The 23083-nt window shown below is 38.0% G+C and overlaps 1 protein-coding gene across 2 annotated transcripts in view; it reads right to left on the reverse strand.

Moving 5' to 3' along the window:
- The window catches only part of HOMER1 (homer scaffolding protein 1), a 69506-nt gene that overhangs the window by 14177 nt on the left and 32246 nt on the right, over positions 1–23083 (reverse strand). For both annotated transcript variants that reach the window (XM_017743682.1, XM_017743683.1), the window contains exon 5: positions 11954–12110. In XM_017743682.1, coding sequence (XP_017599171.1) covers positions 11954–12110 — 157 coding nt within the window. The remainder of the gene's footprint in view (positions 1–11953; positions 12111–23083) is intronic.

Genomic DNA, 23083 nt, shown 5'->3' on the forward strand with positions numbered 1-23083 from the left:
AAGCCTGCAGAGGTCTCTCATCCTGTAACTAAGGAAGCACTTGGACTCCCACTGTTCTCCACATGGTTTCCTCTTGGCTGGTACACGCAGAGGGGATGTATGTATTGGTGCAAGCTTGGAATCCAAGGGGCTGATGAGTTGAACTGTTGGATGAAATGTTACTGTTCTAGGTTGCATCTATTACTGTTGGTTAAAAACACCTCCTGCAGCAGCCCTGCCAGGTGCACAGCTCACATGAATACTCCCAAGTACACTCTGGTCCACACTAACTCAACACACTTATTGAAATTGCTTAAGCAAACACAGATGATTATTCTTAAGCAGAACAGGCCGTGCTCCCCCACAAACATTCTTGCCAACAGAGGCAACTGTTCTCAGAAGGACAATTAATTACCAGCACTAAAAGGGCTATGGTGCCTTACTCTAGTCCAGTTTTTCTCTGGGCAAACATCCATCTCTTACTGCTTGTGCAAGAAATTAATGTTCAACTGTTTTGTTTACTGTTGATTGAAAAAATCAGTAAGTTGGGAAGAAAAAGAACAAACTCAATTAAAAAACTGGGTTACTTTAATCAGTCTTATTCAAATGCCCGTTCCTACAGAGATCTAAAAAGATGTTAAATATCTTCATGTTTTTATCTTCTTGAATGCACCTATAAAGAAGAAAAGCATATTGTGACCCATTCAAAAGATCTGTAGAGTAAGACGGGCTGGAAAATGATGTGTTATAAAGAATATGCAATTGAAAAGAGAAGAAACAAAAGATAAAGCTCTAGGCAAAAATCTGGATAGCATTTACTTGTTCTGTTTCTTGTTTCAAATTGCATTTAATTTTCTCATGACCAGTGGTCCAAAAATCATTACAAGTAACTGTTTATGCATTACACACAGAAGGGGGCATAAAAGGAAGTTAAAGTGCTTTAGCCTGACCCTCCCACGAGCTATTTGCAGGCACACCTCCTCACTCAGTGTTTCAGGTTTAAAAGCAAGGCTCAATCAATCCTTCAAACCCTTGCACAGCAGTACTGAGCAATGTACCTGTGATTACACCTCATTTTGAGTACAGAATTCAGACTGAAAGAACAGTCTTTGAACAGTAACTGGCTAAACAAAGTTCTACTATTGTGCTATCCTAAGACTGCACCAACTTGCATATCTGAAAATATTTATAACTGTGGCTTCGTATTTGAGACTAAAAAAGAAAAAAGGTACTGTTCTTAGCCTCTGTTTCTTTATTTTGCATTTATCATCCAGGTAAGGATTGCATGTAAGGAAAATATTCGGAAAGGGCTTTTTAGTGACTATTTAGTGTGCAAACTCTTCTAGCACATGGATGGCACTATGCTTAACTGCTTACTTCAGTGTGTAATGCATCAGCTGAAGTAGGACAGCAAGGCAACTTCTTCTGGTAGAGCCTAGATCCTCCTAGCAGAGGCCATTCTAGAGTTTTCTGAAAATTTTAGTCCAGGGCCAACAACCTATAAATGCAGGAGGATTCCAGGCAGAGGTTTTCATGGCAGCAGAGAGCTAATACACTGGGCTGCTGGGAAGAGGGGAGGAGTGAAGCTTCAAGCCACTTAACACAAGGAGTAACAGCCTTGGTGTGAGCTTAAGACAGTGACTGCCCAAAGCTTCAGAAAACTGAAAAGACTCTGAAGAAAATCCTGACCACAGAAAACTACTTCACAAGTGGAGACTTCAGGTAGAGAGAGGCAAAGAAGTGGGAGTGACACAAATATTTCAAGTAGTGACCTCCCCCCATACTGACTGAATGATTCTGTGCTGTGTTTGCTCCAGCTGGATTCAAACCACTTTCTTGAGATGAAATGTACAATTCAGTACCAACAGATCGTGAAATTACTTTAAAACTACATACAGAAATTATTTCAGCTTCTACAGAAAGGCAAAGCAAGACAAATTAGAACACAGAGTGCATCACACAAGTGTAGAATAATTTGGGTTGGAGAAGACCCTTAAGATCAGAGTCTAACAGTTAACCCAGCACTGCCAACTCCACCACTAAGCCACATCTCCAAGTACCACATCTACATGTCTCTCAAATACCTCCAAGGACAGTGAATATACCACTTCCCTGGACGGCCTGTTCCAATGTTTGACAACCCTTTCTGTGAAGAAATTTTTCCTACAAACTAAAGTAAAACTGGCACAACTCAAGGCCATTTCCTCTGGTCCAGTAGCTTGTTACTCAGGAGAAGTGATGGACCCCCAACTCCCTACAGCCACCTTTCAGGCAGCTGTAGAGAGTGATAAGGTCCCCTCTGAGTCTCCTCCAGGCTAAACACCCCCCAGCTCCCTCAGCTGCTTCTCACAGGACTTATACTCCAGACCCTTCACCAGTTCTGTTGCTCTTCTCTGAACACACTCCAGCATCAAAATGACCTTTCTGAACTAAGGGGCCCAAAACTGAACACAGGATTTGAGGTGTGGCCTCACCACTGCCAAGTACAGGGGGACAATCCCTACCCTGGTCCTGCTGGCCACACTGTTGCTGATCCAGGCCAGGATGCCATTTGCCCTCTTGGCCACCTGGGCACACCCTGGCTCACGTTCAGTCGCTGTCACCAGCACCCCCAGGTCCTTTTCCTGTGGGCAGCTTTGCAGCCACTCTGCCCCAGCCTGTGGCACTGCCTGGGGTTGTTGTGACCCAAGAGCAGGACCTGGCACTGGCCCTTGTTGAACCTCACACCATCGGCCTCAGCCCATGATCCAGCCTGTCCAGATCCCTCTGCAGAGCCTTCCTGCCCTCCAGCAGATCAGCACTCCCACCCAGCTTGGTGTCACCTGCAAACTGATTGAGGGTGCACTCCATGAGATCATCAGTGAAGATTCCAAATAGAACTGGCCCCAGTACTGAGCCCTGGGGAACAGCACCTGTGACCAAACACCAGCTGGATGTATCTCCACTCACCACCACTCTCTGGGCTTGGCCATCCAGACAATTTTTTACCCATATTAGCAACATATATTCAGTGTGGCCATAGCCTGTTTTCAATACCTGATACTACTAATTTGTTATTTCTATAATGCATTTTTCTCCCTTTTATTTACTGCAGAATGCAATATTCAAGGTTTACTAGCCCAAGCCAAAGTGCAGAATGCTCACATGCAAGACTGAATTTAAGTATTAATTACGTATTTTTAACCAATTAAGTTACATCGCTAAACAGATCGTAACTATGACTGTGACAGAATTATCCCATCAATAATTGCAGATGAACCTCCCATGAAGAAAAAAGAGCCCTTTCCTTTCCATGAGGAGAAGAGAAAAGCTATTTCATGGGTCAGCAAAACTGTGAATAACTGCATAAAGTTTCACATAATTTATGCAGAGAAAACTTCTCTGTTCTTAATGGTAGACAGTAAGAAGTACAACAGCATGCAACAAGCTAATCATAAAAAATATTCCATTGTAGCCTTCAAGAATAAAAATATCTGGAATGATTTTTGGTGTTAAGAAATGTGAAAATGCAGAAAACAAGGAAAACTGCTTTTCAAGGCTGATGCTAAAAGAACAAAAAGCACACAATGGTATTATTCATATAAATCACTTCTGACAGGAAATTAATTATTGTAGTTTTCCAAGTTACCCATAGATAAAATCATAACATGGGGGTGAGTGTTGTGCACTACCAGCAATTTATTACTTTTTTCAACAGAGAAAACAGTTAGAAGATTTTGCTGAAAAGGACACATTTTTCTCTGTAGGCAGTGATGCCTTAAGCCATGGAAATATCAATATGTTTTCCACAGTTACTCATTTCTATACAGATGAAAGAGGAATAACCTATCATCTGCTTGATTTTTGTGAAGAAAGTAATGGAACTGCAGTAGGAGTCTTTGAAAATATATCAAGTTTACCAGAACAGATGATTTCAGTTTCCAGCATGCAGTATTATTTGCAATTGATAAGGTAATACTAAATACAGAGCACATCCCCTTCCCTACAATCTAACTAGCAAATACTTTTTCCAGTCACCTGGCCAGTTCATGAAACATATGCAATGGCAAACACTGTACAGGTATCATGCTTCAATCCTGAGGATCTAAATCCAGTAATTTTCTAATTCTCCTGCAGGGTTTTGGTATTATAGGATGTATTTCATTCTGCAAACTTTAACTATGTAAACATCTTGTCACATGCCTCCACCAAGCCTGTGTTTTAGAGCTTGCAGATAAATGTATCTTAACACTTTTCTTAGGATTTTCTAGAAATAAGAAGATGGGGGATGAAAGAGCACTTCTGTGAAAACTTTTTTTTTTATTAGCCAGTCACTTGGTGGTTTGTTGGGTGTTTTTTTCCAATTTATTATCTTGTATATGACACATTCAGTGAAAGTGAATTCCTAGAAAAAAAACCCCTAACAAAACAGTCTTGGGTCCTAAATGCAAATCTTCTCTAAAAATAAATTAAGGCAAACTGAAAAAGACCAAAAAGATTTCAATTCACCATGGATTTAGGCAAATTCACATTTTGATTCAAGGAATATAACCTGATACAGCTGCTCTGACTGAAAAGAAACCATCTTTTTAGTAAAGTGTAATTATCAACCAAGGGTTGAATCTTTGTAAATGCTAGGTGGATAATCTGTATTAGGTAGGAATCATGCACACAAAAGGAGATTAAACTATGTGCTGGATTTCAGAATTCTTCTCCTAAGAAATGCCCTGATAATCTGAAGACTGACAACACATACCATTTCAAAAATAATACAGCACTTATGATAGCTGAAATGGATATTCTGGAGGCAAAAATGTGAGGAAAAACCCAACATATCATCTGAGATAAAATGCTTGTATTTTTTTCCTCTCATATCCCCTAATGCCATGCAAAGAAGGTGGTCATCTATTTTCATTGTAAACAGAAAGTACAAAGCTGCTATCTAACCACATTGCTAATTACAGCATCTTAAGAAGAAGAGGATACTTGGTTAACTTTTTTCTTTAATCAATCAAACCTAATTTATTCAAAAATTATTCAAAGCTAAATTTGAATTGTTTAATAGGAGGGACACAGCCTTAAAGAGAGAATGACAAGAGATAGACATCACATAAAAAAAGGTGCATTACCAATAGTTTTTTGGATCAGAATCCATTCATAAATTTCTTGTTATCATGTTTTCTGTCTTCTTCCTTCATATTTTTGCTCTTAGATAATGTTCTTCCTTGGGCATATAAAACCAAACAGTTCTCTATAGTAGTCACAGGGCTGCTAATAAGACTTCTCAGCAAATATGAAGTCCATGATATGGGCTCCAATTCAGCAGGCAACTTCATCACATCACATTTGCATGTCCAAAATTTAGTTTTGGCTATTCAAGTATTAATGCAGCTGATGGAAATGTGGAGGTGACTTCTAAAGGGTCTGCAAAGATTTTCTATAGATAATCTAAACAGATGGTATATACAGCATTCCGTACCTCTTGTGAACTTTAACAAGTGCTTTTACAGACTGTCATTTTCTTTAAGTGACACAGAAACCATCCAATAAAATGAGCATGGTTTTTTTTGGTATGCTCATGCAATTTTTTAATATCCATTTTAAAATTCTTTTAACAGTAGTAAAATCATGGGCCATTATTTGTCAGGTGGTTTTAATAACTATGTAAGATATCTCACACATTTCATTCATTGAATGAAAGAGACAAAACACAATAGCCTAATTTTATCTTATTTTCTGGGAAATTCTGGTAAAATAACAAGCTAGAATTCAAGAGTTTACTTCTCTGTTCTTTCATGAATGCCCAGGAGCTTGATCACTTCCCTTCATCTATTTTTATCTTAGGTTTCTTTTCCTGAAGATGAGTGATCTTCAAGGACTGCAGCTCTTAATATTATGCACTGATGTTATTACTTTGTGCTATTGCCCAGTGTCATAGGATGATTTACTTTAGCAGATAGCGTGCATGAAAAAAAGTAATCATTTTCTTTTTTAACATGACAAAGACAGAACTTTGGGTTACTTTCCATAATTTATATCATCATTCAATCCTTTCCTCTTTGTGGTATCAGGATTAATGTTAGGGCCAATGCTATTCTATTCAGTTTTTCTTTCTGTTGCTGAGCTGTTCTAAACTCATGAATCCCTTTTGATGTCAAAAAGCTATGCAAGGTGTGTAGGAGTGCTCACCAGCCCCATTTAAGGGAAATTTTTTGTTTTTTCTGAGCAGATTAGAGAAGGCTGAGAGCTCCAAGTTAAGCTCGTGACCGGGCATCATATTTTCCTAGAATTATGTCTTTGTATTTGAGAGGGAAAAAACCATACCCCATTTAGCAAACTTCTGAAAAATAAACTTTCTGACAAATATCAAAGTATGGTATTTCTGAATTAAGCTTAGAATATATCAGGAGAAAGCACAAAACTTTGATTTGCTTAGTATGTTTCACTCAGCCACACTGAATGTGTATTCTGTTTTATCTCAGCTCTAGACATTATTAAGGCAGAGAACAAATGGAAGAAAGAAGATAAAGGCCTCAAATAAAGCAAACAAATGCAGGTTAACATGAAAAACTGAACTGATAGATGAGTAAGCCTTGTACTTATTCAGCGATGGCAAAAAGTAAGTGAAATTAATTTCAAAAATGCAATCGAAATTAAAGAAAGGGGCATTTTAGCTTTGCTTCGTATTTTGAAGTAGCAAACTGTGATACACAGAAAAAATCTCTTCTCAAATTTGAAAACAATTACAGAGTAAAAAGTGTTGGTTTAAATTAACTTAAAAGTACTTCAAAATCAAAGATTACAACAAATACTGCACCAGACAAAAGACCCTGTTTACCACAGTGAACGAAAAAAATAGAAGATAAATAATGAGATATAATGTAAAATAAAAGGATGGTTATAAATAAAACATGATGAATTTCATACTGTAGAAAAAGTATTATAAGAAGTCAACTAGTAAGACAGTATTCACAATAATTCTTTTTAATATAAAGCAGAAAGTATTTATGTAAATAACACTAATTATATGGCAATTTTTAGAAAGAAGAAACTAAAAATAGAAATAGTAATGCAAAGAGTGCTAATCAATATCCGTTACATTCCCACATACCCCTAATTTGATAGAGGATAGAGTTTGCTGTACCTTGCAGACAGATGACTAGGGCACCAAACTTGTACATAAACGTAAAGCATGTAAGTAATGAATACCACAATTACATGTATAAACCACCACATTATCATAAATTATTAAATTGAGCTAAATATATCAGCTGATATTGGCAGTATCAGTCTTGATTTTGGAGGCTGGTCTATGTTATACAAGACTATGATCTTGTAAGTGAGCATAGCCCCCAATGCATATAATATTTACACATTCTCCAGTGGGCAAGATGTCATGACAGTCAATTCTTTATGAAACAACTACATTACAACTAAGCATGAAAACTAATTTCCAATTTTTTATTTCTCCTTTAAATCACCTATTGTATTCATTTTTCTAAAAATATGGTCCCATTTTATTTCTGAACTGGCAACATATACAAGTTGCAGCATGGCAAATTTCAATCATATATTAGGAAAAATAATTTGGCAAAGGTGGTCTGTTGGTGATCAACGGTGTCATTTGGAATGGGCTGCCCATATTGGCTGTGGGAACTTCATGTTTTGAGACATGATTCACAGCTTCAAAGCTGGCCCTAATTTCAGTGGAGGATTGATCAGATAACCTCCAAAATTTATTTTCATGCTAAATTATTCTGTGATTCTATGAAATAGGGATGAAGTTCATTTCCTCTGACTAGAAATATGCGTACAGGACTGTCTACATGTCTACCCTATACATAAAGATGACCACTTAGACAAGTAACCTTAGACAGTTTTCTTCAGAGTGGGACACTTACTCTTCACGCTTTTGTCTATACAAGAACTACTAGAAAAAAAGTTGACTATCTTAGACTGTGAGAGACTGAAACTGTTAGTGGGTAAACATTGCTAAAATCATTGGAGGGCTTTTGCGCACTATAGCAAACTGCAAAGAAGCAGCTGTTCATCTGTGATCACTGAAGCCCACCCCTTCCCAAATACATCTACTAACTGGAGTTTGGACTGTGACTGGAATTTGAGGTCAGATAAAGGGGTGCTGTTGTCCAATCATCCCAGATCTGGGGAGAAGAATATATCCACAAGTTATACTGGAATGCTAAAGTCTCAGACATTCAGGGGGTACTTTGCGATGTGCAAATTCCCACCCAGGTGCAGAGGGCTGCTGGGGAAGTATCAGGGACATTCACATGTGCCTGAAGAGGTTCATCTTCGCCGGTGGGCCATAATGGGTCATACTGTACTAAACTGCCGTGCCATAATAGGCAGCTGTAACACTCAGACCATCAAAGACTCCTGAAGTATCTAGTGACTCACACTACTGCATCATCCAGTGTAAACCTCTCCACCCCAGGGGAGGTACTGGGCGTTCTCACCTGAATCTGAGCATATAAAACTCATGAAATCTTTGAGTTCTGTGGGCTTTCCCCATCCTCGATGGACCAACATCTTCACTGCGAGTAACAGGTATCAAAATTGTACCAAGTCTTCTTTCTGGATCCAACGGGGGGGGAAACTGACTATAAATCTTTCTATGTTTTCACTTTTTTTCTTTTTCCTTAAGCATTTTTAAAGTGCTATTTTTATACTTTGATATTGCTATGTTACTACAGATAATAACAACTAAAATGGCTACATAGCTGTTTTCCTTCCCAACCAAATGGTTATTAAACAAACTATATATATATTTACAGACACTGACTATTCAGTGTCGTTTCAGTCTAATCTGCCCCAAGGGATTTATTAGCAAGAACCTGGGCTACCCTTGCCTTCTAAGGCAGGACGTAATATAGACTTGATATGTAACTTACACATAATCTCAGGTGAGATGAACTCCAGTTTGGGGAGCATTTTTTGAATCAACTGCAGCTACTGGTTTATACTGAACAGATAAACTGCACAGAAAGATAGCACAAGACAGGGACTGAACACTGCTTGCTACCACATGTACTGTAACCAACAGTCTCCATATCTGCCATTTCAACAGCACATTTTTATCTGTGTAAGAAAGAAGTAGCATCTGACTTGCAGTTTCTTTTTGAAGTGAGGCACTAATTTAATTTGAAAGATCAGCCAGGTTAGAAGAGTTCTTTTATTGCACTGCACTGTATGGTAACAGATTGAGATTGAAATTTTTTTTAATACTATATGCATTTTTTTGCCTAGACATTTCAATTTATTGGGTTAGCCAAGTTTACATTTTTCTAAAAGCAATTCCAACAGAGGGCAGTACTCCCAATGAACTACCCTGTTGTAATTTACTGGCATTCCCAGAGAGAGGTAGGCATGGCACATTCCTATATTCTTTGTGAGATATCAAGCAACCCTGAGGTCACGGATTACAGAATCATTTAATAAAGACATGTAAACAGTGATCAAGAGAGCACAGTGTAGATGATACCCTGCTATAGATTTTGTGTTTTCTCAGAAATACAAAATAATTGCAGGAAATTTGCTGAGAAAAAGTTATGAAAATCATCAGCTGTTAATGAATGTAGCCTCAAAGACTTGATTACTACTCTTAAATGTAGTATCATATAAAAGCAAAATGACATGCTAAAAACTCCTATATTCATTAATTTTATTTTCATTGATTTTATTTTCCAATAACAGGTTTTAAATAAGATTTGACCAAGAGTGGGAGTAACATCAAAAAAAAAAAAAAAAAAAAAAAAAAAGGGGGGGGATTATTTGCTGCCTGTCTTGTCTGGTTGAGTCTCCCAGGGCAAACACAGCTGCTGTTGTTGTACGTTACTTTTCTTTCTTAGGTAAGGATTGTATTGTGTCAGCTTTGCAACACAAGCTGTTAGTACATTTTACTAGGAAGAACGCTACCTTATTATGTCCATATTTTACAAATGAGTTCTTCACATTAAAGCCTATCTAGTGTTCAAATTCCCCTGAACATTTGTACTGTAGTAATTTTAATACAAGGCTGTAATTTAAATAATTTTATCAACAGTGGCTGTTATCATGTCATATATTCACAAGCCTGGAGCACAGGCTACAACTCCCACTTTTCCAAATGAGAAGCTTAAATGAGATGACAGAAAAAGTGACAGTCTCCCTCTGTACAAACACACATGACAAGCTTCTGCTTGACTGGAACATTTCTAAAGCAAAGTTTTGTCAGCAACTGCCAATTTCTTGAACTGAAAGCACTTTGCAAAAAGCACCAGTCTTAATTACATTTCACATGCTTTGTCCAGTCATCTATGGCACACACAGTCACAGTCCATTGGAAATTGTTGTTTTTTCCTATCAAATCCTTTGCCTGGGACTTGAGGAGTGTTGTCTGCAAGTCAGTCTAGGTATAGGACATCCTCAGCAACTTGCCATTTCCCTAGGTTTCTTAAGCTTCAAGGTATTCCTGTTTCTCTTCCACATATCCTGGTCAGGCGTAGCCAACTGAATTTCTCACACCTCAGATGAGGTGTGAGAAATTCAGTTGGCCCGTATTACTCAGATGAGTAATACAGTATTATTCTTGGGACTGCCTAAACACCCTCCAGTTAGACAAGTCCAGCAAAGGTCTGAAAGATGGATTTGGCAGGATTTGGCTAGCTGTAATTGCCATACCTTATTTTCTATAGGTCGGTACAGCATATAAAACCAAATTGATAGGTCTGCAATATTAACCCTTCTTTTTCAACATATTCATGAAGCCTGTTTACATGCATAAAATTGCAGTAGTTTATTTTGGGTTTTTTGCATTTTTTTCTTAAATGAGTATCACAAAATCATAGAGATGGCCTTGGTTGGAACAGACCTTAAAGATCATCTTGTTCCAACCTCCCCTGCCATGGGCAGGGCCAACTGCGACCAGCACAGGTTGTTCAAAGCCCCATCCAACCTGGCATTGGACACTTCCAGGGATGGGGCATCCACAGCTTCTCAGGGCAACCTGTTCCTGTGCCTCATCATCCTCACAGTAAAGAATTTCTTCCTAACATGTAATCCGAATCTACCACCTTTCTGTTTGAAGCCACTCCCCTTGTTCTATCACTACATGCCCTTGTAAATAGTACCACTCCAGTGTTAAGTACATCTCCTTGATATTTTTCTAAGCTAATTTTTATTAACAAAAGTGATAAAGCTTCATCAAAGACATCTTTCCTTCACACATGTTACTCATGCCTTCACTTTGCAGAGAAATGTGCCCTAAGCTATGACAAATTCACATGGATAAAGGTTGATAGACTATACAATATAGAGAGTTATGTGTGCAAAGAGAAGAGAAATTAGATATTGAATACTTGTTTTCATAACTTAGTCTTCAACTTTGCTTGTTTTATTCCTTTCCTCAAACATTGTCCTTCCTTCCCCCACTGTGAACTAACTTCTGGTTTGCCAAACAACCTCTGCAAAATTTGCTATGAAGGGAACAGGACCCAGTCCCTTCTGCACAGTAAGAGTTGCAGATCTCAACTTGCATATAGTGTCCTTGGCTTTCAGTTGTGTTTGTGTTGCTCAGGGTCCTTCGTGTTCAAGGAGGAGAGTAAGCTGTTTATCTTTGTTATATGAGGACACTACAATGAGGTTTCTTGAACTTACAGATTTGATGTCAAGTTTCTGAGGGCTTAAATGCAAAAGGGACTAGACTTCAACGCTATGGAGAATGTCATGAAACAGATGTGGAGGCATCAAATGAAGAGTGAAAGCTGCCAAACATGTCATAATGTTTGATAACTTCTTGCAAAAATAACCTTTGCAGAAAAAGAACTCCTACAAAGCAAATAATTTCCAACTGGAGGAAATGCTTTAAAGAAATCATTAATTTCTGTCTCAAAGATTAACCTAAAGCTGCAACAGTAAACCTGCTTTACTTGAAAATGAGAGAATACAGTCACCAGAACTTTCACCTCATGGATCCTGGCCATTTGCCTTGACTTACCCGCTTATGAAGACGTTCTGCTTCCTCCTGATATGCAGCAAGTTGCTGTTTCCATTGTTTCACATTGGCAGTGGACTCCAGCAGGGCTGCTGTGAGCTTAGCGTTATTACCCTTGAGCGTGGCCAGTTCTGCCTCCCAATGCTTGCTGATTGTCGAACTACACAGACAGAATGAGAATGGAAAGAACCCCCAAATCTCTTCTTTTATACTTCTTAAAAGTCTTACAAAATTATTTCATACCCAGCAAAAAGAGAATTACTCAAAAAAAAATTACATGACTGAATAACCAAATGAGAGAGTCCAAATGCTCAAATCATCAAAACTATAAATTAAGAAAATATAGGTATAGCATTATTGGAAAACAACATCTACTTTCGCAGTTCAACAGGGTATATTTATAAATAAAATAATAAAGTTTATGAAATCTATGTCAATTTCCCAAAAGCAACAGCATGCAATTCGAGAATATGTATACAATTAGTCACTCTTTTGAAATACGCATATTGAATGAAAGTGCTTTCTTAATCTACTACTTTGTTAAATATATTGTAGGAAAATATTTGTCATTGGCTTGATTAATGAGAGCAAATCAAGTGCTTTGGAAGTACAGCCTTGTTGTCTTAATGTAAGTCTTCCATCCCTGAAATATACTTTCTTTATTAAATACCATATTTAACTTGTAATTGCAAATGCAAAGATCTTGAATTTCATAATACTGTTAATATATTTTTCCTCACAAATATCAGCAAAGAGAGTAGAGATCAAGTAGGATGGATATACTACTGCTTTATTTCAAAGTGGAAGCTGATGTTGAGGTTTACTGAAGTAGCTTATAGAGGAAAATTCCTGCTTACAATTTAGTTGTTCTCTTAGCAAAGACAGGGCTTTAATTTTCACAGGTAATTAGTTTGCTATAATCTACATACCATATCCTTACACTCAGTATGCAAGGGAAAAGTATGTCAGACGCATCAGGTGAATGCATTATATGCAAACAGCTCATTAATGTGTACTCATATAATGCCAACAGCATGTGAGGTGTATACCTACATGGACAATACATACAGAAAAGAATTCATTTTGTCTAATTAGCTCACTATTAAAGGCATAATTGAAAACCAAAGATCTATAACTCTGACCAAAATGATATTGTATGAAGAATTATTATAATATCATTATATATTTTAAATATATATGTTATTATTATTAAATTAATTATAATTCATTATGATTTTGCATGTAAGTTTATAGATTTATCCGAACTTTGTACACCTGTATATTGAAATATTCTGCCATCATTTTGTCCACTTAGTTTCTTTCTTCCACTTCCTGCATATGCAAAGTCCATCCCATCAAAGCATATTTTAAAAACATTATGATTCCTATAAATGTTCCTTAGGTGTTCAAAATAAACCAGACACAAGCGAACGTTCATTACGTATTCAGACCATGTATACTGTGTCACTAAAATATTGTATGTGATTCTTCTGTGCTCCAGCATTTCCTTCCAAATGGTACTTTGTCCCCTTGAACAGGAATACACGTTCCTCCAGAAGAGGAATATGCTCTAGAATTCAGTGATAAAACTAATTAGAAGTTCACTACTGGAAACTTCAGATCTTAAAGGACTAAACTAAAATAACGATGATCCTACTTCACTGGGGAACACAGACTCACATATCCAAGAAGATAAGCATAAATTTCTGTAACCATGTGTACTCTTCTGTTCCTCTAATCAGATTTAAGTTTCACTTACAGTAGCCCAGGAGATCAACAAATTGTATTAAAAGAATGCTCAAAATATCTAGTTCTAGTTATTATATTCATACTTCCTTCACAATGAATGTTCTGATCTGACAAAAAAATATCCAGTCCAGCAGTTTGATGCAAGTGTGTTCCACTCAGCAGTCCTGCAGGACTACTGGCAACTACTCGCTACTAGCAAATAGTATATGTGACACTGATACTTGCTTACAAAATGTGCCTTACTACTCATCTTTGCCCTCAGAAGATACATGCACACAAACTGATGTAACACAGCTGTATCTGAGACAGTCAAGGGCTGAGAACTCTTTGATCATTTATTATCCTAAAGAAGTGAAAGGATTTTTCTTTACTCTAATAAGGCGTATATCCACAATGATACCCTTCTAATCCACAAAGAACCCAGAAGTCAGACCCTCAGGTAGTGATGAGTAATAATGTGAGGGTGATTTGTGGTGTGTATCGCTTTCACCTTTGCCTGGTGCCCCTACTACAGTGCGTCCCAAGAAAATAGCCAGGAGTTTTAGGTTATTCCTTGTATAATGGAATGTCAGTATGAAATATGAAGCATGTATTTTCTATTACTGCTATGGTTACCCTAGTTCAAAAGCTGTAAGGTTTCTTTGGATCTGGTTATTTTTCAATTGGTTATTCTCAACAGGAATGCATCAGTTTTATTTCTCAACTGTATTCTTTTTCCCTAAGCGATCTACATAGTGGGTAGGAACGTTCCTGTTGTAATGCAGGTGTGACTTGTTTGTAGCATATCCTGGGGTTTTTCTATGAATAATTCTTACTGTATCTTCTACAGATTCTACTACAGTTCCATAAAATGGAAACATATTACTTAAACTAGTCTAGTTCTCTATCTGGTAATATACAATGACTTCCTAACTATTTAGACTTACCCTTTTTCCTCTTAATGGATATCATACTGGGAAACACAGTCTCAAAGGTGTAGATTTTTTTGTTTCATAAAATCAAAATTTGATTAAAATAGCCCATAACCAGTCCTGACTGTTCTGACTTTCTTTTCTCAAATACTTTCTTGAGATTTAAAAAAAAGAAAAGGAAAGTAAAAACAACAAAGAATATAATTAAATTATGTTCTGTGGATTAGTTTGGTTAAAACTGGATTTAAATTAATTATGTTAGAACCAGACAAAAGCACACTTACAGCAGGCTGTTCTTAGGTTAGACTGAGAGTATCTACATTGAAGCCTGTATGTGTAGAGCTACGCTGGTTCAAATTTACCAACCCTTCCTTACCTGTTGAGGAAACACTGGGAAACATATGATTCAGATACAATGAAATTCTCCCTTGGAGGAGGAGATGCTGTGGCTAACCCCTGTGAAAGGGAACACACAGATCCAGAAGATGGACACATGGAAAGTCCAAAGGGGTCCCAAAAACTGCTAAAGCACGTGACCAGAATTTTGATGGTGGAACAGGTGCACTACAGTCCTTTGGGAGAGGTACAGGAGACCTGCACATCCTCTTTCTCTCTAAAACCTTTTACTTAATTCCTGTCTGAAAGGAATTGATTTTGCCCTCACTGCATTAGATTCTGTCACAGAAAATACATACACAGCCCTGACAGGTTGTCTTAACAGTTGTAAATATCTAAACCTAATCTGAATCATCCCTCATGTGTTCTGAGACGATGTGCTCTACAAAGCACTTGAAATATGAACACTTACTCAGCGATCACACTGATCCAAACAGTGTAATTTCTACCGGAGCACTCTTCCAGCTCTGCTGTGGTGCAAAGCTGTATATAGACACTGGGGGACACACAGTCATACACACTTGCAATCCTGTGGTGCAAGAATTCAACCTGCATACATGTTTTGTTTTCTTCTGAAAGCCATCCGTCCCTTTGCTGGCAGTGTCATAATTTTAACACTTATTTCTTGAAACCTGTCAGAATTAACATCACTGACTGCCTGACAAATCCAAAGTTTCAAGACAGTCCTTCAAAAAAAGAAACATCCTTAACACTTGGGCTTGTTGCCTGTTTTTCAGCATGAAAAGCTACACCAAAATTTTAAAAATACCCTAATGGAGAATAAAACCTGGTCATTTCCCTTGTGAAACTTCAGAACATCTGAAAACACAAGGAAAAGTTGTTCTGCATAAATCCCACTGGTGCCAAATACAAGAGAAAAGGATCCTCTAAAGGATAATAGCAAAATATGAGTTTTATTTGCTCAACTATCATGCTAATACAGAAAAAAACAAAAAAACAAAAAAACCAAACTTTCCTAGTAGAGGTTAGGGCAATGACAAGCCTTCATGGGATCTCAAGCACCCTTTAGTGAGCAAAAGGTCAAAACTCTCCTGAATCTCTGATCCTTGGTTTTCACCACGGTGTCTAGTATATGCATAACATCAGATGTGTCCACAGTCAGAACACCACATGGTGGCCCACTGTCAAGGCAAAGGATTCAAAATCAAATATTTAACATCTGTGACATCCAGTAATTCAATCACTTTCAGAAAACACTTATAGAAAAACTGCTGGCTGGTACCACACAGCCTAACTGTGATACCCTCTGAAAATTGAAGTAGGAGTCAATGATCTTCCTTCCATACATTTAGGCATTCTGACCAATTAACATCAGGCCAATCTCCTTTCTCACTGGGGATTAGTTACAAGCCTAGTAAGTCACTGAGGAATAGCTTTGGTATCTGTCCATCTGTGACCTGAATAGTGTGCCAGAGGCTATAAATGCATGATTATCTTTCTCTTCAAAGTAGGTCACTTAAGGAAAATTAATCCGAAAAGCTCCAGTCACCACATTTAGGCAGTTGGAGAAGGATTGCGAAGGGAAGGAGGGATAAGCACACATTGATGAATTGCATTCAGAATGAAGTTATTTTGAGAAATGCCTTCATGAAACAAAGAAACAAAAGCACTTCAAATTATGTTTCTGCTTTTTGAATCATTATTGCTTATTCACTGTTTGCTTAGTTGAATGCAGTACCAACACTGTGAAACATGGTTTAAGGTTTATTTCAGATTTATAGCAATAAAATGTGCAAAGAATTCTGCTTTATTAATATTTCAGGGGTTTAATATTGCATTCATTGCATAAAATTAGTTAGTTTAAAATTTATTCTATAGCATAGTCATAGTTTCAAGAAACTACTGTTATTCAAGAGCGGGTAAATTATTTTCTTCAGGTGTCACTGCGATCTGCACTGCAGGTGTGTGGCGAGCAGCCCTGTCTTGGGACAAATGTGAAGAGGAATTTATCCAAGGAAGAATGGGGTACTTTCAACATAAAATGTGGATTCTGGTATATTAACTAAATTCGTAAGACTTGACAAATATTAAAAGAGCAGAGTCCTGGTAGCAGCTGCCCAGATCATAAATAGTGGCATGTGTTGGAAGCAGCCCAAGAGTCTGGTGGAGTGAGCATTATCAAGCAGAGGGAGTAGTATGTCAACCAGCTGGCAACAATGCATCAGCTGTGCTGGCAGCAAGAAATGACCCCTTCTGACAGCCATGCTGGTGAGCCTTACAGAGCAGCTCTTCATGCTCAACAAAGCACAGGGGCATTGAGAACCATTTGGTTCTGTTGCAGACGTATCTGAGAGATCCAGAGAACACATAGCATCGCTTCTTGTCCTTGGAAGTGTAAGGCAAGTGTTTGGGTTTATGTAAAACTCCCTGGTGCATTTGGAAAGGAATCCTGCAAAAGGTTCTTACGAAATCCTCCATATCAAATAAGCTTCAGTTAACGCTGAAGGCTGGAAGGGTGAGATCTCTGCAACAGGCTATGATTGCTATTGCCTGCATTGAAATTATGTGTCTGCCTCATTTGATGGAAGTGTTAACTCTGCTGGCACAGTGAGGGATTGCAGCATCCCTCAAGGCATTCCTAAAAGCTCACAAAAAACCTCCTCTCATTCATGCTGAAAATGAGACTCAAGCCCCTCAGCTTATGTCCTGATTTAGAAGAAATTTAAACAAGCAATTTGGGAATTACACCCTTTTTTGGAGATTTAAAAAAACATCTTCTGTGGCCATCTATTAAATGTGTAAAACAACTTCATGACAGAAAGGATTTAAACATGATAGGTTTGGGGAGTTCGTGTTCTTGCTGGTCTAAAGCACCATGAGCCCTCAGTAATGAAATGGAAATCTCTCCCTCTCTCTTGAATATTCAGAGCAATAGGGAACAGAAGGGAGTTTCATCTTCCATTAAATTATAGAGGAGGAGGAGCCCTGTAATAAGCCAGAAGTTGAAGGAGCTGTGGAGTAGACCAGGTTCTATCTCACCACTCCAGAGGCAAGAAAGAAAGGGTTTGAGTTGTTCTGCCATTTTTGTCTCCTACAGAGCTGTCTCCTTGTAGGGGCCCAACTCTGAATTTATGTACATGTGGCACAGAGTCACCCAGTTAAATAATTAAAGAACAGCAAAAGGGAAAGCTACATTAAGAACAAGAGATTTTGCAAGAAGAAAACTTAAGACACAAAACAATTGCCTCTTCACAGCCACTGCTCACTGTCTTGCATGTAGTTGTGATTAACTGGACACATACAAAAGGAAGTCTTACTTGATAAACTGGAATTTATTAAAAAAGAGTAAATCTTCTCAAAATTATAATCCAGAGATAATTACCAGGAAATTGCCTTGAGTTAAATATTTTGAGTGAGGCCAATGAAAAACTAATTAATATTCAAAGAGATCCTTATCCTTAATTAGAGTATTCAAAAGAATTTTTAGCAAAGGAGGATAGGTCCCCTGGGGAGAGAAGGAGGAACATTAACAGAGCATGAAAGATTTGTTCTTCTCTTTGGGATAAGAAATATCTACATGATCTCAGTGGAGTTACATCAGCACAAAACCAGAGAAACATGGTTATGAATCAGCTCATAGCAAAAGAGAAACGAAGGAGGCCCTTGAAGCACATTGTACTTCAAAGGTACAATGGTACCAAAGTACAAAGGTATCAAAGGGTATCAAAGCCACCCTGCTGGAAAGCAGGAAAGGCAGGTGAATGGATGAAATGAAAAATCAGCAGGTGAGAGCATTATGTGTCTGGGAGTCTATCATTCTGTACAAATATTGAAGGTTTATGCCACTCCAGGATACATTATTTTGTTCTGCACACACCTTTGTTCAACTTGGAGCTACGATATGCTCGAGGTCCCAATTTTTATGTCAATGTAGAAGGCAAATGCAGAAGGTTTTTCTGCAAATTTGTGCAGCTACAAAATAAGGAGATATAACAGATTTCTTCCTCGAGGTGTTTGACATGTGAGCTTTCACTTCCATTTAGCCTTTCAGCTTGACCAACCTCTTGACTGGACTCTCAATCACCCAGAGTACCCATGCAGCCCATGGACAGGAGAAGACTCGCCTTTCCAGTTCTGTTACAGGCAGTACTGCACTTAGGCAGCTCTTGTACTGTGCCTTATCAGCTCACTGGGAAAGGATCAACATCTTTGTGGACTTAATGGATGAAAATGACAAAAGAAGCTGAGTAATGATACAGACTCTTTCCACTATAGAGCAGACAACTATGAAAATGGGTGGCCATACCATAATTAGATCCACCACTTAAAGCCATGCTCTGTATGTTGTAATACAGCCTTTATTCATCACGGGGCTGTAGAAACCACCATAACACAGTCTGCTTTTAATGTGGGAATCTATCACTGAGGAATAGACTGGATACGAAATTCTTTTTAAGAATGGGAATTTTCACGTAAATACTACCTCTAGTAACCCAGCATGGTATGCCTGCAAAAGGCAACAGAACCAGAGTTAAAAATGGCTAAGTATGTGTTCACTGCTTATTGAAACACTAAGAGTCAGCAGATCAGAGGAACTCTTGAAAGACACTTCATGGGATGTAGAAGATTGGGTATTAACAAAAAATTAATACTTCAGCAATGATCTATATCCCTGCAGGACTTAGGTCTCAGTCCTGACCCAAGTTAAAGGCAGGTACAAAGGGAAGAGTCACTCTTTTTCACATGAAATAATGACATTACTAAGTTTCTCATATTGCATGCTAATGTACTCTGGATGTGTTTACAGGTAACATTTAAACCCTGTTTCTTATTTAAATTACGCTGTTCAGCACAGTTTTAAGCGTGATTTTGTACACTGTATCACAAAGCAAAAAACCTGTATTTAACCTGAACAAAACCCCTGTTCTCTCTGAAGAGGCTCAACTTTTAATTTTATACTTTTAAAAAGGATCTCATTTTTATCGTAGTCATTACATTTTATAAAGTAAACAGAATTTGTTCTCTTCATGAAGGCACAGAGCATAAACAAAGGACAGTAACTCTTTCTTATAACTTTTAGCCCTCTGAAAGCACAAGCATGGCTAATTAATTTCTAGCTTTTTTGCAGTAATCGTTAAAGCCTTATTGACCTAACAATTATCACATATTCTGAAAAAGTAAAAAAAAAAGAAATTGTCCTTCTTCCCTTATTGAAATAGCATATTGTTATAGTTGGAAGTAGTTTACTCTCAGATCTGTGGTGTACAACAGATACCCAATGCATTTTTTTTAGTGCACTGAACATTAGGCATAATTCCTTGCTGTTGCTATGGTGCTGAATACTTCAAATATTCCAACAAAATTGCATTTTTAAAAGCACCCAAAATTATTTAGGAACTTACATCCTATTTTCTGAAAGGACTAGGTATTTGGCCACAAAGAAAGTAAAATTGACTCTGGCATTTATGGCACTTAATCACTTTAAGAAATCAATTAGATGATGTGGCTCTCGGCAAGTCAGATACTAGGACATGGTAACCCTGACACTAAAATGATTTGAATTATGGACACTTTCATTGTGGAACTCATCTGTACACACAAGAATTTAAAGCATTTAACTGCAAATTCACACTCTGAATTAGTATGGATTAATTCTGCTAGGCCCCTGGCTAGGCAAAACATCAAGTTTCTTTTAAAAATCGTACTAATAATAACAATTCAGGTGTGCATTGATTCAATTTGCACTCTGTCAGCAATGTAACAGAGTATTCGACTTTCCTACACATCTCTTACCTGGGTTGTCTTTTATTGAGTGCTATTCAGATTTTAACAGTTTCACTGAACTGTGCTCTCAATTACACCTCAGTGAGTTTGAAAAACTTCCCTAGCTTTGCCACAAAAATGCTGTGGTAATAAGGAAAAGGAACAACTTCTTTCACCATGACCACCTCCTCCACTTAGTAAAACAGGGCCAAAAGCCCTGAGCTCCCAAAGGCTGTATGGACTGGGGAGTTTGCACTCTCTGCAAACTGCCCTGCTCAGTGATACCTGGCTGAGGAGATTCTAAGCACAGCTTGCCCATAGTCAGGTTTAGCACCCTTCCATCTTCAGAGTCTTCTGAGGCCTTATGGGATCTGTAACCCTTCCATTTCCATCTGAAACACTCCTGGGCATGAAAGTGTTGATCTGTGTTTTTGTGCAAGGAGAATACCACTCAAGTGGGTGGCAATTAAGCCCTCAGTTCACTGCAAGTATGTTGGACTGGAAAAAGATGCCATACAAAACACAGTAACTTGCATTCTTACACCTGCAAGGACACTGAATGGGCAAAGAGGGAACACGAGGAAACTGTTCAGCCCACAGACCTCAGTGCCAAGGCACATTTTATTTAGCTGTGTAGATGTGGCTCAAGAGGCTGTGGCAGCTACAGGTCAATTCTATGGGGCTCAGCATAGATTTTCAGCTCTGCAACAACAGAGTGAAGGCAGTAAGAGCTACTTGTTGGGCAACAACAGCCACATGCAGAGCAGTGACCTGGCTAAAGAGACTTCTCCCAACCCTGTAAGTCGGACATAAACCTCACAAAAGTAGTGGAGATCCTCAGCACAGCCTTTGCCTGCATTTATAGGGTGCTGTCACAGCTGTAACTGGAGCATGTTGTGCCTCTGCTGAACTTGGAGAAGCTGTTACAAGAGGTTCAATGTGAAAGATTTACAAATGCCTATTTTAGTTCTTAGCTGAACCTTCTCTTATTGATACAATGGGACAGCTCAGCCTCTAAGACCCCTTAGTGCTGGTTACCATCTTACTTCCATAGCAATCACTGACCTCAGCAGAAGACTCAATACTGCTGCAGGGCCTCACAACTCTCCTACTAGCAACAGAAAGGCATTTTTATAGAATGACCTAGAGAAATAGCTCTATGTCACTGGGCAATTGCATAAAGATTCTGAATTATGACTACTGGGCTTCCACCAGATAGTACATTAGGTTATTTTACCATATCAAATAATAACTACTGGTGCGATTCATTTTTGCATTACAATTGCCAGTTTGATTATCCCAGTAAATGCAAGGACATGCATTAATTGCACAGGTAGGGCCGGAAATGAACTGTCAGTTTACATGCTGACAACAAAATAAGCTTATTCCATTAAGGGAACTGGAGCTACATGGAAGCATAGAAAATTTAATTAAGCTTCATTTATCTCCTGTGGTAGCCATGCAATTACTTAAGAGTCAATAACATATATATAAAGTCCAAACTACACCATCTATGGAACTCTCACAAGTACTCTGAAGAACAAGCAGTAAGTCACATGATATGATCACAGTAAAATATTTATTGACTGTATATGTTCGAATAAAACAATTCACAAGTGAGTTGTAACACATGCGGATACTGCAAGTCATTTTTTTTTCTATTCCAGTTCTTGAAGAGAATGGACGTATTACATTTTCCTTGTTTAAACCAAATCTGAATCCAAGAAGAGACTATATTGCTTGCACTATGTTGACCCTAGAGCCAAATTTACTAAAACCAAATTAAATTGATGAAATAAAAGGTTCAATTTAATACATGGGAAGTTGCTGATGCAAATACTTTTCTCATTAACTACAGGTTAACACTCAGAGGAAGCAGTCCCTATGTAAGTTTCTCTCCCTAATTGTAAAAAATCCCATTTTAAAAGAAAATATGAATATTGCACCTTCTTTAACTAACTGGTACTTAGTAGTCCTTATTTACTCAGTCTAGACTAAGTGGTTTTAGATTTCCTTCATATTCTTTTTGGAATAATGCAAACAATTTGGCTCAAGAATTCAGCTGGAAGTTAAAATATGATAATTTATAGATCTGTTCTTTCCAATTCAATACTTAATTGATGTAATGGTTCCAAAGAAGAATACAAAGCTTGGTTCCCCTCTTCTTTCCTCGTGCCATCTTACTTAACTCATCCCAGCCCAACAGGGAAAGAAGGAAGTTGCACATGAGTTTTGCTAGTTGTGAATTCACAGACAGCAGAGCAGAGATTGAATTTTCATCCTCTCATGAGGCTGTGCCTATGTGCCACATTTCAGCATGTTTGTTTTCTAGTATTGCAAGCTCTATTTCACT

This window comes from Corvus brachyrhynchos, unplaced genomic scaffold (assembly GCF_000691975.1).
Source record: "Corvus brachyrhynchos isolate BGI_N302 unplaced genomic scaffold, ASM69197v1 scaffold8, whole genome shotgun sequence".
NCBI lineage: Eukaryota > Metazoa > Chordata > Aves > Passeriformes > Corvidae > Corvus > Corvus brachyrhynchos.